At 48.4% G+C, this 17,282-nt stretch overlaps 1 protein-coding gene across 8 annotated transcripts in view; it reads right to left on the bottom strand.

Annotated features, from left to right (window-relative positions):
• KCNN3 (potassium calcium-activated channel subfamily N member 3) overlaps positions 1 to 17,282 on the bottom strand; it is a 163,549-nt gene that overhangs the window by 14,824 nt on the left and 131,443 nt on the right. For 5 of the 8 annotated variants that reach the window (XM_054460262.2, XM_063659669.1, XM_054460282.2 and 2 more), the window contains 2 exons: positions 11,838 to 11,979; positions 4,723 to 4,833 (listed from right to left, as the gene is read on the bottom strand). In XM_054460262.2, the coding sequence (XP_054316237.1) occupies positions 4,723 to 4,833; positions 11,838 to 11,979 (253 nt within the window). The other 3 variants (XM_063659627.1, XM_063659692.1, XM_054460295.2) reach the window with 2 other exon arrangements.

Here is a 17,282-nt window from a genome sequence, read left to right as displayed (position 1 = left end):
TCTGCTCACTGTGGCTTGATGTGGAGAGTAGGTACCGCAAAGAAAATATCTCCCGTCCATGGTGCCTCCCAAGCCAAGTGTGTCCATAGCAGCCCACTCTGCCTTTTTGTTTCTTTTTCTTTCCTTTTTTTTTTTGAGATGGAGTCTCACTCTGTCACCCAGGCTGGAGTGCAGTGGCGCGATCTCAGCTCACTGTAACCTCCGCCTCCTGGGTTCAAGCAATTCTCCTGCCTCAGCCTCCCGAGAAGCTGGGATTACAGGCACCCACCACCATGCCTGGCTAATTTTCTGTATTTTTAGTACAGACAGGGTTTCACCATGTTCGCCAGGCTAGTCTTGAACTCCTGACCTCAAGTGATCTGCCCACGTCAGCCTCGTAAAATGCTGGGATTACAGGCGTGAGCCACCACACCCAGCCCCCTCTACCTCTTTTAAGAAGAAGTGCTCCCTGAGGGCAGTCAGCCACCAGAGGTTAAGGATGGAGGTAAGGATCACCTCTTACCCATCTTGGTGCCCCCAGAGTACAGAGTGTGGCACCCAGGGAGTGGCCTCTGTGATGGATCTGTTTAGTTACATAAAACAGAAAGATGGGGACATGAAAACACGAAGTGGCAGAAAAGATGGGGCTCTAGTATCTTTCTTCCAGTCCCTCTGTGAATCATGTACTTAAATATTATCTAGTAGCCCAGAGGTTAGCAATAAGTTATAATTATAGAATAACAATGGCAGTGACACTGCGAAGTCAGTGTGGGAAGATCTGATTGAATTAAATACAGAAATGACGTTGCCGCCAGAGTTGATAAGTCATACAAGGAAAGAAGATAAGCATGGGATTCAAGAAAACCAGAAACTGAGTTCTTACCCAGTGCTATCAGGCCCTCTTCCCTCTCTACAAATAAATAAATAAAAATAGCGCTGGCTCTCATGGCAAAGGCTAGGCTGCAGTCTTTAGAGCAAGACAGGATGAATAAACACTAGAACAATTTGGGTATTTTCTATGATTAATAGCTACAATTCCTTTTTTCGTTTTGCTTAGGTCTTTGAAGCATCAAGGTTGCATATACCAGTAAGAGACTGCTTTTATCTGTCAAATCTACTAATTGCCCACTCCGAAGAGGTTGCAATTATGCCACAGTCAACTCCTTCATGTTGGATCTTTCTCTGAGAATTCACTGAGATGTTATGAATAGAATGAGCTTAGCATTTATTTTTTTTTTTTGAGATGGAGTCTCGCTCAGTTGCCCAGGCTGGAGTGCAGTGGCATGATCTCAGTTCACTGCAACTTTTGCCTCCCAGGTTGAAGCAATTCTCCTGCCTCAGCCTCCCGAGTACCTGGGACTACAGGCACGTGCCACTACGCCTGGCTAATTTTTTTGGATTTTTTTTTTTTTAGTAGAGACAGCGTTTCACCATGTTAGCCAGGAAGGTCTCAGTCTCCTGACCTCCTGATCCATCTGCCTTGGCCTCCCAAAGTGCTGGCATTATAGGCATGAGCCACCACGCCTGGCTAAGAGCTTCTAAGGATCATGTCTGAGAATGAGTATTTCTTTTTTTTTTTTTTTTTTGATAGAGTCTTGCTCTGTTGCCCAGGTTGGAGTGCAGTGGTGGGATCTCGGCTCACTGTAAACTCTGCCTCCCAGATTCAAGCGATTCTCCTGCCTCAGCCTCCTGAGTAGCTGGGATTACAGGTGTGTGCCACCACAGCTGGCTAATTTTTGTATTTTTATTAGAGACAGAGTTTCACCATGTTGGTCAGGCTAGTCTCGAACTCCTGACCTCATGATCCACCCACCTCAGCCTCCCAAAGTGCTGGGATTACAGGCGTGAGCCACCGCACCTGGCTGCTTAGCATCTTCTTGACCAATGAGCCACTCCAGCTGGATACAATGGACAATTTCAAGAGGACAGAGGGCAGGCCAGGCATCCCCAGGGGAAGAAAGGTGGGGTTCTCTTGTGAGCAGGTCAAAGTCAGCTCAAACCAGAGCAGGCCAAGGATGCGCACATCCAGTTTCATTTCAATTAAGGTTATGTAAAAGAACCTTCAGAAGTTCTAGTCCTGCCAGCTTTGAAAACCTTCTCTCTGTAAGAACCATCCCTCCTGTGTTGTTTATTTCCTTGAGAAAAGATATTGGATATTAAAGAGACATTTCAACAGATTTAAGTGTTCTCAGAAAAGTGAGATGTTATTCGATTAAAAAGCTACCTGAGATTCATGGATAAGCAATAAATATTTGTTGATTTGATTTTCAGTCCTACTTTTCAAGAAGTGGAATTGAGGAGGATGTTAGAGAATCATTTTTGAAAGATTAAAATTAGCAACCACAGTCTCATCTTCTACAATTATATTGCAGAAAAATTGTTTATTTTCCTGGCATACAAAGGAGCTGGCTTTCCTCAGCTTTATTTTCCTCTAGCGTCTGATCTACTTGGTGAAAAATGGAGAGGACAAAGGAATAACACCAAATACAAAGAATATACTTGGCTTAAAAAAGAAAACCAGGATAAACAGAGAGACTGCTAATGTCTCTACTCTTGGTAAACAGCTTATGAGAAGGCTTTGGAGGCAAAACATCTCCCTGCCCTCACTCCGGCACGTAGTTTCAATTCAGTGAAACCTCAGTAAATTGCTTTAGGAAAATAGATGCAAGTGGATTTGCATTTATGTGTTTCAATAACTTGAATAATTTCCTTAATACTGAGCATGACTTTTGCACCCATTATTAGAGAGGGCTGAAAGAGAGTGGCCAAGTGGCAGGATTCCCGGCAGGCCTTGCTGTGATAACAGCCTTCAATCACTGCCATCGTGATGTGACAAATCATGGCTTTCTTTGGTGCAGCTGATAGCTCAGGGCCATGATGTACCAAGTACAAACACTTGAATGTCAACAACATAAGAATATTTGCCTGTACCAGTTCCTTTTAATGTCTGTTAAGGCTCTTTACAGAATCCAATAAATGTAATCAAAGACCAAACAATCAAACACCATAAATAATTCTGCTGAGAAACTGGAGAGGCCTTGGCCGCTGCACACTCTCCCACTGCCTTCCCCAAGAGCTCGCTCGCAGCTCCCTCTGTCATTCTCTCTCTTTTTGTTCTTCCTTCCTGCCTTTGTCTCTATTTCTAACACATTTTTGCTGCTGTGCAACATTAATCACTGAATATTTTCTCTAGCTTTCAAAAACCCAAATCAAAATTTGGTTGCTCATGGGTCCCTTAACCTACTTCAGTCCTAAATGAAAAAGACTATGGAGGCCGAGACACGGGCACAGGGTTTTAATTCTGTCTCGTCTCAGAAAGAGGACAGTCTTGCAGGAAATCATCTTACTGACCTTCCTTCAGGCTGTAGTTCTAAAGAATTTTCCACAAAAGCTGTCCTTGAATAAACAGCTCCTGCCTTGCCCATTTGGCCTGCTGTTATTCTGGAAGGCTTGTATCTGTCTATTCTAAATGGGCCTTTTCGTCTCGGACAATTCAGTGGGGTGTCCAACTTTCAGCAGCTAAATGGTCTACCCGTTCCTGCATATTTTCAGATTTTCATCTTCCATAACCACTTTCATAATGGTTCAAGTGAGAAACGTTACCCGGAAAACCCAAAAGGGAAAAACTGGATGATGATGTTTTGATGAACAATTTTATTTAGGAATGTGGGCTCTACTAGAATGATTCTTTTTTTTTTTTTGAGATGGAGTCTCGCTCTGTCGCCCAGGCTGGAGTGCAGTGGTGCGATCTCGGTTCACTGCAACCTCCACTTCCTGGGTTCAAGTGATTCTCCTGCCTCAGCCTCCTGAGTAGCTGGGATTACAGGTGCATGCCACCACACCCAGCTAATTTTTGTATTTTTAGTAGAGACGGGGTTTCACATGTTAGCCAGGATGGTCTCGATCTCTTGACCTCGTGATCTGCCCGTCTCGGCCTCCCGAAGTGCTGGGATTACAGGTGTGAGCCGCCGCGCCCAGCATAGAATGATTCTTTAAATGATTTTTTTAAAGGATTAGACTTAGGTACATTTTCAATATACTTTTATAGTTTTAGGTATATTTTCAATATAGTTTTGCCCTTCCTAATGAGAATCCTGAAAATATTTGAGCATAAACAAAAAACATTGCCTCATACTGGGTGATTTATTTGGTATCATCAGGCAAAGGGGCAGGTTATACCATTGTAGGCTATTAATTAAATTACCAGGAAAATTATTTGGCTGCCTGAACCATGCACAGTGATCGAACAGAAGGCAGGAACCCGGCGTATGAACATGTTGTTTCCATTTTGTGTCTGGGGTTCCCTCAAACATGCCCTTTAAAAGCCTGGTGCAAACCCATACGACATGACCATTTGCTTCCTTCCTTCTTTCTTTTTTTTTTTTTTTTGAGATGGAATCTGTCTCTGTCACCCAGGCTGGAGTGCAGTGGTGCGATCTCGGCTCACTGCAACCTCCGCCTCCCAGGTTCAAGCAATTCTCTTGCCTCAGCCTCCTGAGTAGCTGGGACTACAGGTGTGTGCCACCATGCCCGGCTAATTTTCTGTATTTTTAGTAGAGATGGGGTTTCAACGTATTAGCCAGGATGGTCTTGATCTCCTGACCTTGTGATCGACCCACCTTGGCCTCCTAAAGTGCTGGGATTACAGGCGTGAGCCACCGTACCCGTTGGACCATTTGCTTTCTGATTGGCTTCCACTATGGCCTTAAGTCCCTCATAAGACATGGCTGTGTGGCATCTTACCCGCTTGGTGAGCTGAGTGTCCATCATGAAGTTATGAACGTGCTTCTCCGCTTTGGTGAGTTCCAGCTTTCGGGCCACCACGGCCACCACAAGGGCAGTGCAGCCTGCACCCTGTGGGGGGACATCAAGAGGACCAGAGGGGAAAGAACATATCATTAAGAGGCAAGACGAGAGACTCAACATGCCTGGCGGCCACGGGGGTAGTTTCCTAGGAGTGGAGTGGGAACTTGAGCTCTCTGGCTGGTCACGACCAAGGCACAAAAATCTGTGGAAATCTGTCAGGACTCTGATGTCCTGACACACAGAGGGGTCTGCAGTGCCTCTTGGGTTGTGCTCTGCAGCTGACCTCTGGGAGGCTGAGCTAGCCAGTTTCAATGCAGAAGGATGCTGGGTGGCGCCGAGGCTTTGGGGGGTTTAACCAACAGATAAGCACCTGGTCACCTGCCAAACTGTGCAGCGGAAGACAGAGGGGCCAGCACACACGGGCCCTCTCTCCCTTAGGCAGGTCTCCATCCCACCTCCAGCTTTCCATCCCACCGCCAGCTCTAGACAAGCAGGCCTGGGAGGAAAGAAGATAGGCCATCAGCTGGGGTGCAGATGGAACACCTGCCAGTGGCTGAGAGTGTTCCTGAAAATAATCGAATGAAGAGGCAATACCTTTCCCCAGGGCTTGTTTCACAGAGGGTACCCAGGTTGGCACGAACACGTGCACTCAGTGACTGTGCTTGCTCTACACTTGGGCTTTTTCACCTCAAGGTTTAGGCTATGACTCAGCACAAGGAATCGGTTCCTTCCTGCCTTCACCAGGAGGCTCATGAATTCACCACCATGCAGAGATTTTAAAGACACCACCACTTCTGCTGGATCAAAACCAGGATTTTACATGAGCCCGCAGCAGACCCTTGGGATTTTCTGGAACAGCGATCCTAGTCTGCTCAGTAGGTCAATGCCAGGGGAGCCCGGGGGAGGGTGGGCAAGGAAGCAGGCTCTGCTGAGCCCCAAGAATGGTGGGACTCACTTTCTCTCTCCTAATCCTCTGGGTGCATACTTGACTGTCTGGGAAATAAGCAGGGAATTCCCTGCACATTCCAACATTCTCCCAATGCATTTTAAAATCCCCTTCACTAGGCTTCTTGGTTGGCTTGTGAGCATAGGGGGAATTCAGAGACTCACTATCCCCCCGGCTCTTCGGCAGGCAGCGGGAGTCAGCCCCGTCCTTCTGCAAGTGGACTCCTGTCAGAGACCATCGCCCTCTGCCTGCACGCTGTGCCCTGTGCCGCCCTGACCACCACTCATGGAAAGAGATGATGAACTTATTAAAGCCAACAACTGAACCTATATGTCAAACAGTAATTCTAGTTGCCACAGAACCCAGTCTAGCAGTTGAGGTCCCAGAATGGAAGGAATCTGTCAGTAACATTTTTGGATCATCAGGTCTTACAAAATGTGTGAGAAGCAGAAAAGAATGTTTTTCAAAGGTACTATAATCTATAACCGACTTGGAAGGAATGCATATGGGTGGATCCATTCCCTACTCTCTCTTTTAGAAGCCCTTTCTCTCTTTATCCCACAGGCTGACAAAGGCTAGCCTGTGTGAAGTTTCAGTGTGGTTGAAGTTCACAATGCTTTCTCCTCGTTTCCCACAAGGGTCCCCATTAAAACAATCTAGTGTTTCTCAGTACATTGGTTGGCCTTTTCACAAAGTGAAAAGAACCAAGTCTGTGTGAACTTTCCTTTTCTGACCTCATTTTCCTCTTTTGTTCGAGGACGGCTGTGTTTTTTCAGCTTCTGTGACTTACAGGAGACTCTGTGCCCAATTTTCAAAGGATCTGGGCAGTTGCACAGCCTGGTCTGTAGCTGTAATCAATTTAGCCATGCCTCCAAAAGCAAAAAATAGCTTAAAAGAAGCCATCCTAGAGGGAAGATGTGTGCTCCCTTCCCCTCGACCGGACAGAGTGTCATCCCTCTCCTTTATATGGAGTTCCAAAAGTACTTCGGGCTGAAAGCCCAAAAAGAGGGCTCTATCATAGCGTTAAAAATGGAACATCAGATGGAGAGGGTTCTCCCCAGGCTCCATTCTCCCTCCTCTCGCTAGGCCCAGGCAAAACTCTACTTAAATCATCCCTGAAAGCTGGGGTCCAGTAGGCCTGAAGAGGGAGCTTCCCTGTACCATGCTACTTTGGGAATGTAATCACAACAATCAATCATCCACCATTCTAAATTTCCAGGGTCTAGATGGGGTGTTTCACAGCGCTTGCCATGGCCCACACTTTAGCTGGCTGAATGCAGGGGGTGCTTTTAATTAGAAGCTAGAGTGTTTTATCTAAGGAACCATCTGCCTCACATGATGAAGATAAATTTCTCTCTGGAGGCAGGACAGTGGACTAGATGACACTTCCCTGTTTCTTTCAACATAGAGATGTCATGACTCCCTTGTGAGTATTTCTCTAGAGGATGCTGCGTTCTTAACGCTTAATTCCAACTTAAATGGATGCTCTCAGCTTCATTTTTCCATTGACTGGATGTAATTAGGGCAGTCACCAGTAATGACACCTAACCTGGTCTTTTCCATTAAGAGGCAACCTCATAAAAATGGGGCCAGACATCAGCAGCCTTCAGAAAGTGGTGGAGGAATACTGAAGCCTAGACTGCTGAGCCTCTGCAGACTGTGTGGGGTGCGGGGAGGGAAAATGAAGAAGGGAGAGAAGACAATGGAACAGGAGAGGAGGGGAGGGGAGGATGGGGAGGGGGGGAGAAAGGAGAAAAGAAAAGAAGAGAAGAGAAGAGAGGAGAAGAGAAGGTGGGTGCAGGGAGAGGTAAAGCTGGGCAGAAAATGAGATGGGGAACAAGTTGTGTTGCATCCTAAACAGCAACGGTCAAGGGGGGAAAGAGAGAAGGAGGAGGCTGAGGAATAAGAAAAAATGATGGGCTGATGGGATTGAGAGAGGAAGGAAGAACAAGGAGCCTAAGGCTTGAGCCAGAAGTCAATAGTCCATTTTGGCCCTTTAAAGGACATGAAGGAAGTGCCAAGGGATCCCACCCTGCTGTGTCCATCTTCAAGTGGTATAAGGATTGCCTGTCCCCTGGGTCCCCTTTGGGATGCTGCGCCCTTTCACTTAGGTGAGTTAATAGTCTGACAGGCCACAGTGGCAGCCTGGCAGTGCTGTGTCACATGGCAGTGATGCAGGTTAGTTTTAAGAGACACATCACCGTGGGCCTGGCTAACTGTGGAATCTTTGAAATGGCTGGTGGATAGAGCGGGTGTGTGAGGAGGGAGGAAGTGGGACGGGAAAGGGTAAACAGCTGCTGCTATGACTTCCCTGGGGTCAGACTAGGGGGAAGAGCCATGACTCAGCCTTTTGCTTTCAGATATGCCAAGTTCTGAACCACAGGGGACATCAACTGGAGTCCCTGGATGTGCTCTGTCCAACTTCCAGTTCCATGGGGCGAGGGGAGTGGATGGGGTCCACTTCTGATGAGCTGGAACTTCCCAAGGCACGTGGGCGAGAGGGAGCACTGAGTGCATGGAGGGAGGGTGGCTGGGACAGGGTGAACACGCCTAACTCTAGAGATTCGGACCCAAATCTGGACCTAGACTCCTCCACACCAGTCCTCCCACCTCTTGTTTTCAAGAAACATTTTCCAGCTGGAAAACCTTAGAAGCTGGAAAAACAAGTATCCCAAGGGGAAAAGTATGAGGTGTTCTTAACTAAAGAAGCATAAAATAAAATAAAACACAAATGAAAGTGACAAATGGAGGAGGGAAGCCTGGAGGATTTACAGTTGGATTCTGTTTCTGCAACAGATTCCATGCAACAACTAAAATAACATCAATTGGTTTGAAACCAAGGTGTTTCGGGAGAAGCTCATCTTCTAAAACTGACATTAAGCAGATGTCTTGCTGAGCCCTCTTTTTGCCTCCTCCCAAAATGACTCAATTTGTGCTACCTTTTACTTCATCATCACTTTTCCTTGGCAGTTCAGAGGCATCACTCATGAGGCCATTGGGGAAAAGCTCAGCGTCCCTGCAGACATCCGGAAGCTTTTGCTTGTTTGTCCATAACTAATGAAGGGTCTACAGAGTGAGAGTCCAGCTTTAGAAAGAGTCTAGATTGAAACAAAGTTATGCCAAGCAGCCTTGGGGGCTCTGGGGTCTTCCAGATGCCTACAGAATCAGAAGGTCAGCATTGCACATCTTTTAGGTTGCACTGTCATTTCCAATTCTGGATACTAAATATTGACAGCTTTCTCTCTACTGTGTTGTCACCATGATCATGAAAAATCCTTATGGAAAGATGCTGGACTTTAATGTAGCTGCTTTTGTGGGTGAAATCTCTCAAACACACCAGGTCTGTGCCAGCCATGGCAAGTTGTTCAGACAATTATATACCCTGCTTAATGGTTGATAATTACATTGTTACTGGGATTGCCGAGAGAAAACAATGATTAAGACTATTTACAGGCCACACACACACAAATCCTTCCTTTCTCTTCCCAAGCAGGCCTTGCCTTGGCCTTCATGGTGTCCATGGTAACCAAACAGGAAGCCCTACCTTTAGTAAAGGCACTTGCAATAATAATTGGGAGCTATACATAGTGTTGGGAGGTTGGGAGGAGGAGGGGAAAGGATCCTCAGCAAAGTGAAACCCTGGCTAGGAGTGACTCAGCTAGAAAAATCACATTTGCTAGAAAAATGCCACCAGGGTTCCTCACTGTGGCTGACCCCAGAGTGAGGTAACTGACTTTAATTTGGGTGAAAAACACTGACAATAAATAGAGGAAACCTCCCTGTTCCCATATATAGAAAGGTATACATTTATGCACAGGGTTTTGTACAAAAAGAGATGAAAGGCCTGGGCCGTATTTTTCATATGGAAGGTGGGAATTGGCTCCTCATCGTCCGTTTGTTCTTTCCACTTTGATCACACCTCAATCCACAGGGAACAGAACACTCTCTCTGGGGGAGCACTGCAGACCCAGACAGCAAAAGGGGGTGCTGAAAGACAAACAGCCTCCGGACCCCAAAGAGAGGCAGGGGTGAGGCAAGGGTCTCGTCTGTTCTGCTCAGCTGTGCCAGAGTACAGCCGGGAGATGCGGAGTCCAGGAACCAGGAAGCCGGGTCCTTGGGGTGCTGCTTCTTGGATGGGGATAGCTATGTGCTGAGAGGGAGAAAGGCTGGTATTTTAAAATAACAGAGGCTCCCCGCAGGGCCCATCCACCTACTGGCAACCCTGCTCTGTGCCAGCCCTGGCTGAGAGCTGGTTCTGAGGCATAAAGCCCCAGGAGTGGCTCTAAGAAGGAAAGCTTTGGCCTTCGGTGGCATTTCATTCCTTTCTGGTAAGAAGCGTGTTTCCCCGGTTTCCTCGTGACAGTTGGTGCTATGCCAAGACAGACTCCTACTAACCGATGGGAGGTATTTGTTCTAAAGCCTTGCACTTACCCATGATTTATCACAATCCCAGCGCTAAGCTTTTTGTCATTAGCTGCTGTGGTAGGACCTGCCTGCTAATAGGGACCTGCCCTGGACTGGAGTCAGAAAGGAGGAGAGAGCCTGGCCCCTCCTGCTCAGCAGGCCGACTGCCCCAGGCCTTGGTCTGACTGTCTGGTCCACCAATATTAGCCCCAGGAAGCCAACGAGGCGGAGTGGGGTGGGGTGTGGGGGCAGCCCCCAGCCGCTGTGAGGTGTTCACTCAGACCCTGCAGGAAGACCTGCGGCCCTCCCTTTCCATTGCAGAAAGGGGTCACTGCCCTTCCAGAAAGAGGGTCTTCATCTCTCCTGGAGGCAATGGGGGTGACAAATGGAATCTGAGGGATCACTGCAAGGAAGGATTTTCACAAAGGTGTGAGGGGGGCTGTGGAGGGGGGGCTGTCCTTGGGAGGGTTGCAGTCTCCAGCCATGGAGACCCAGAGCCACACCACAAACAGCCTGACCACTTCTCACCCCGCCACCTCCCCCAACACTACCCAGGCTTAGATGTGCTTTCCTCTTTCAGCCTCAGTTTCCTCCTCTGAAGAAAGTGTCCAACCCTGCTCTGACACTGTTCTAGGATTCCAGGACGAAGGCCAAAGAGCAGCAGCTGCCTGTCCTGGACCCAAAGTGCAACAAGGCCAAGGGAGCACTTCACCAACTTGCAACTGAAGGACACTGAGGACACCACCAACACTGACCTGTGTGTGGCTTCTCGTTTTCAAAGCACTTTAACATACATCATTGCATTTGGTCCTTGCACAAGCCGATGGGGAGGGCAAGGCAGGCCCTCCATCTCACTTTCCCCTGGAGGATGCTCAGGTCCAATAGGCAGAGTGCCTGGCCAAGGGTCCACAGTGAGCAGAAACTCAGACCCCACATCCCTCTCATAAGCCACACTGTGATGGCCATGTGACAGGCGAGAGTGTGTGCCTCTGCGAGAGTGTCGAGTGTGGGTAGTAGGGCACTGGGCAGGAGAGATACACCTTGAAAGGGCACAGCACACCTGCTGGGCACCTGGAGATGGGATCACAGCCTTGCCAAATGCCAGTGCTGCAAAGCACTTGGCACTCAGAGCCCAGCCCCTCCATAGGCAGAGGTGGAAGCAGAAGCCTGGGAAAGGCAAGAGCTAGCCCAGGGCCACATGGACAGCCCCGTCCAGGACTCAGGTCCCAAAGGCCGACTCAGTGCTCTTTCCCCAGTCCCTGCTTCTGTGAGTTCCAGCTAAACATGATCAGAAATGGTGCCAAGGTCAGTGGGACCAAGGCATCAGGAAGGAGGACAATAAACTGCAAGCCCCAATGCTCACTGGAGGTGAGCAAACTGGGTGGCTGCACAGCAGTGGGGTGGGCATCAGAGCATTGGGCCAGGACCAGCTTCACCCAGCCCATTTTGAGGGAGCTGTGAATAGACCATTAACTGCCAGGAGTCCAGGTCTCATTCTTACCTTAGAAAAGTCAGCTGAAAAGTGAGAAACCATTGCAGATTTCCCACCTGACGTTTTATGTGTAGGGGACACACACGCAGGTCGGTTAACTAACAGCCACCCCCCGCTCTGCGGCTAGGAAGGCCCCTATGTGCTTGCAAGAAAGAGTTCAGCTCTTTGCCACATTTTGAGGGTAGGGAATGGGCAGAGGCGGGTACTCACCATGATGCCAGTGAGGAGACAGACACCTTTCCCACAGTATGTGTGGGGCACCATGTCCCCATAACCAATGGAAAGGAATGTGATGGAGATGAGCCACATGGCACCCAGAAAGTTACTAGTTACGTCCTGCTGGTCATGGTACCTGCCAAGGGGAAGACAGGAGTTAGTCGATGAACAGCCATTCCTGGGAGTAAGGGCTGTGGGCAAACCTAGAGGGGGGAAGGAAATGAGATATTTTGCTGAGGAAGAGGCAGCAGTGACGGTGGCTCACACAGATCTCTTTAGGCTACTGAAGGGGCTGCGACTGTGCCCACCCAGGTCCCACCTGCAGCCCCCCATCCCGTTGGCCCCCCGCCATGAGCTTGGTCCCAGAGATAAAATGTTTTGTCATGATTTGCACCTCATTGTAGACATCCTTTTAGTGTTGGTAAGATAGCTTTGGATGAAATCATGCAGTAATAAAATTCAAATTTTCCCTTCCAAGCCGACAGTCTAAATGTATGTGGATGTGATTAATCTGAAATCACAAGCTCCTGAACAGGAAAAATGTCAAAAAAAATTACCAAACATATTCAGCGATTTCCTTTAAAAAAGTTGAAGCATCTCAAAGACTGGCGTCTCCCGGGAGTCTGGAGGGAAGCCGTGGTGGCTGGGGCTCTCGTGGAGCTGTCTCTAGAGGGGGCTCTGGGGTGTCCACAGAGGCCTCCCTTTCTGAGTCAGACAGGGGCTTGTAGCTTCCCCGCCCTGGGAGGAACCAACTGGAAACATCAGCACCATTTCCTCTGCCCGGATGCCTATTCCACCCCATCCCCTTCCTCCCTCCCTTCACCCCCAACACCAAGACCTGCTGCATGCCAGGCTCTGTGCCAAGTACTGAAATACAGAAATGAACACCACACAGCCCCTGCCCTCAGGGACTCAGCCCAAGAGAGGGGTTTGCCAAGGAGGCAGACATCTGCAGAGGGGTGCAATCAGGGGGCAGACAAGGTGCCCTGGGGATGGAGGCAGAGGGCAATGACCTTGACCCAAACACATGAGGGTCCACAGAGGTGCCACACGGGAGCAAGGCTTGCATTTTCCAGGCAGGCCCAGAGGAATGGGTGCTCTGGGCAGAGAACCCTAATGAAAGCCCAGGGCTTATACAAAGTGCAGCAAGGGAGCTGGTTGCAGGCTGGGTGGCAGGGCTGGTGAAGGTGGGTCCGCTTCCAAACCATTCTCTAATGGGATCAGCCTGAACAACACACAATAGACTCTGTATTTTATACTGTAGGGCTTCACTTCTTGATAAAATCTCCTCTTAGCCACTTGGAGGCCACTGGATGGGGAAAGCTAAGAACAAAGGGCCAGGGAGACCAAACCAACTAGGCTGGATAGAGCAGAAAAGCCATTTAGGAACCTTCATCTATGGAAGTCAGTTACCATTGGAGCTTCCGTGAGTTAATGCACACAACGTGCCGGGACAGGCCTAGCCCAAGGGGGCCCCCTGGAAGGATTCGCTGCCGTCATCAGGGATCTCCATGCCCCTACAGGGTCTGTGCCCAGCGAGTGATAGGCAAATGCAGCTTTTCCTTCCCTTGGCGTCTTAAGTGAGGCGTGCAGGGCAGGCTGCATGTGTAGGTGCATCTAGAGATGGGCCTGGAAGGAGGCAGGAGCTCAGCCAGTCAGAAAGGAGACAGGGCCATCAAGTCAGGGAGCAGCAAGAGCATGGTATGATGGATACTGTGCATGTATTGAGCACCTACTGTGTGGCTGGCACTTTGTACTCAAACATTCTAATCTCACAGCAGTCTTTAAAGTATTTCCCAGGTAAGCAGCAGGAGGCACAGAGACACTGGGTGAGTTGCCTAAGGACACAGAGGAAGCAAAGCCCGTGCTCTTTTCACTGTTTCACTCAACATCAGACAGGCAAAAGCGACTGGCATGTGTCTTGGGAATAATGAGGAGGCTTCCGTGAGAGGAGAGCACCTGGGCTCCAGTAGCAGGCGACCAGGGGGCTTCAGAGACCAGGGGTCAGATTTAGGAAGGCCTGGAATTCTGGGATAAGAAGCTTGGATTTCATCTTAGAGGCCTTAGAAGAGATTCTGGGTTCTTGAGCACAGGAATGACAAGATAACACAGCTTGCTGGGAAGAATGGTCTGCGGGTGGCAAGCAGGGTGTTTGAAGAGACAGGACACAGAGGTGGGGTGACCAGGCAAGAAACAGGTGTGCAAAGCTGGGACAGAGACGCAGGCCACAGCCTTTCTCACCCACCGGAGCCTGGCCCTAGCAGATTCCCGCGAGCACATCAGTGGTGGGCTCTCCAGCCCCACTTGAGTCCTTGGCCAGCAACTGGGGACCCAGTGGGTGGCACAGCATTAGCCTTTTTGTGGCCGTCTGCACAAGGACATGGGTGTCTGGTACTTCTGGGGACATCTGAAGAAAAGATACCCCCTCCCCAAAGCTCTGATAATGAGATGGCCTTGCCTGCCCACTCCATCTGCTACACTTGCTCCCCAGGGATGCTCTGTTACCACCCTGAGGGCCCCTGGCTGGCTGCATGGGCCTCATTTCCCTGGGCTGGGCCTGCCTTTGCTCCCCTGGCTATCTTTGAGTAGCACAGGCTGGTGGCTCCCAACTCTGATTCCCAGGACTGCGTCTACCCCTGACCGTGACCCAGCGCATCAGCCCCCTCCCAGTTCTGCTGTGACCTTGGAAAGGCAGCTGCCTCCCTGGCCTGCTCACTCTGCCCTGCTAGGCCCTCAGGTCAATGCAACCCCTCCCCTCCCAGCAGGTTGCTTTCTGGCTGGAGGGATGGTGGCAGACCCTATCCTCAGGCCCTGTGCTGAGGCAGTGGTGGAAAATCAGACTTTAGCTTCTCTAAAGCAGCAAGACTCAGTGACTGTGGGAGGGGACACAGAAGGGAGAAGACGTAAAGGCAGCTCCACGCCACAAGCCTGCAACACATAAATGTAATAGAGTCACAGCCAGGGTCCTCAGTTCTTCCGAGAAACATTTCCTGGAAGATAAGTCTTGAGTAAGTTCTGAAGAAATGTGGTTGAGGCAGTTTAGCAGTGAGGAGTTGAGCTGAGCCAGTGATCTTGGGCTGGGCTGGGCTTGCCTGGCTTGGAGCGCCAGCTCCAGAGTTAAGTAGCTCCCTGGCTGTGGGCAAGTGACGTGCCCTCTCTGTCACTCAATTTCCTTATCCGATGATGGGAGGATTAAGTAAAATAACCCACAAGCAATACCAGCACAGTGGCCCAAAGTAAGTGCTCACTAAATGTCAGCCATTATTGTTGCTGAGAGGTTGCAGGTGTTACCAATCTGAGAAACAATAGACAGAAAAATACAGGGGCATGGATTTGCACGTGCAGTGGAGTGGTGAGGCATTCATGAAGATGTCTTGAAGTTTAGGCTGGAGAACTATTTGATACAGATAAAAAAGAAATCAACTATAAGTTCTTGGACAAAGAAAGGACATGAGATACTTAGTATCTGGAAATGATTCTTCTACATGAAAGACTGACTAAAGAGGTCAGGCCCCAGATAAGGAGTGCTGCTAGAAGCTTTGCAGGTGTCCAGGGAGAAGCAATGGAGAGCCTTGAATACCAAACCATGAACTTAGGATTTAATTTGTAGCCTGCCCTCTGTGCACATCATGGATTTTCTTGTGCACGTGGGTCTCCACAGTCCTCCTTTCCCTGCAAACCCTGAGGATTAAACTCGTGCTCCCTGGCTGTTTGGCTGCCCTTAGGATCATGGACCATCCTATTCATATATGGGAGGATGCCAAGGTAAAGAGATTAGAGATCAAAGTGGAATTACATATAAATTATGTTCTTGTGGGTTTCTTTTTTCATTCACCATAATAAACTCCTGTGCGTGCTAACTGTGTGTGCTGAGGAGAGGAGTGAAGATCTTGACAGTGTCCTTCGTTGTTTGTCAGCCTTCAGTGATCGCTTCTCTGGTGGGGGCTACGGAAGATGCTGAGATGAATTGGACATGCACCCTGCTCTCCAGTGGCTTGGAGCTTCGTCATGGAGATAAGACATACATGCAACTCACCAAGCAGGAAGTGATGAGCCAGAAGGCTGGGCTGGTGATTCAGGACTGTGGGAGTAGAGAGGAGGGAGAAAAGGTTTCTAAACCTATTCACAATTTTAGAGCGGTTTACACATGTCACAAACTCACATACTAATCTCGTGCTATTTTTTGCAATAGAAAATTTGGGGGGGGGATAGCTCCATGTTTTTCTTTAAAGGCTGAGGAGGAAAAGATGTAATTTTTCTTTGAGCTCAAGGATAGTTATTACAGTTGCTGTTTTATCTTTCAGGGTGTGGACTATGGTTTTTTTTCACTTCTTAACATGAAATAAATGAGAGATACAAAAGACTATATGACTTGGCAAAGATGGTAGAGACATATGTCTACTTTTGCTCCCTCAAATCCCTTACAGCTCAAAGTTGTTAGTCTCCTACTTTTAAAAATAAACAGGCAACCAGGAATCCCCAGACAGTCAGGAGTCTCTAACATTAAAGACACAGAGCAAACCAGTCAATTAAACAAACAAAAAGAAGGAACTCTGGATCAAATACAGACCACTCACAGAGAGAACTCTTGAAAGAAAAATCCTGTAATTAACGTAAGAGAGAGAAAATAAGATACTGGACCCACGAGACAAGAATGGAATGCTGTATGAAAAAAGTCTTCCTAGAGGGGCTAGAAGATGATAAATCGAGGAAGTCTCCCAAAAAGCACAAAAAGACAAAGAATGAAAATGAAAGAAAATATGAAATTAGGCATTGTGGTGTGTGCCTGTATCCCCCAGCTGCTCGGAGGCTGAGGGAGGAGGATTGCTTGTGCCCAGGAGGTTGAGGCTGCATTGAGCTATGATTGTGCCCCTGCACTTCAGCCTGGGGACAGAGCAAGACCCCTATCATCTCTTAGAAGGAGAGAGAGGGAAAGAAAATATGAGAAAATTAGTGAATCAGTCTCCCAATTCAAACAGTAGAAGTTACAGAAAGAAACAACTGGGGGGAAAAGAAGGAGAGAAGTAATTATTTTAAAAATCATTCAAAAACAAAAATCCCCAGAACTTAAGAGCATGAGTTTTTAGATCAAAGGCTCACTGTCCCCAGCACAGTGGATGAAAATAGATGCACACCAAGGCACATTATTGTGAAATTTCAGAACACCAGGAGAAAGGAGACAATCCTACAGAGCTTTAGGGGTTTTGGGGGAGGGTATAAAAGAGGCCAAATACAAAGAACCAGAAATTACAACAGCTTTGGACTTTTTGACAGCAACACTGGAAGCTAGAAGGCCATGGAATAAAGCCTTCAAAATTCTGGAGGAAAATTATTTCCAAATCAGAATTCCAAACCAGAGACCAGAAATCTCAATTGGCCAAAGTATTAGTTCAGTCTGAGGGTGGGATGAAGACATTTTCAGATATGCAAGGTTGTCAC

This window comes from Pongo pygmaeus, chromosome 1 (assembly GCF_028885625.2).
Source record: "Pongo pygmaeus isolate AG05252 chromosome 1, NHGRI_mPonPyg2-v2.0_pri, whole genome shotgun sequence".
Lineage (NCBI taxonomy): Eukaryota > Metazoa > Chordata > Mammalia > Primates > Hominidae > Pongo > Pongo pygmaeus.
The sequence above is the reverse complement of the archived record's forward strand: the minus strand, read 5'-3'. Positions and strand labels throughout refer to the sequence as shown.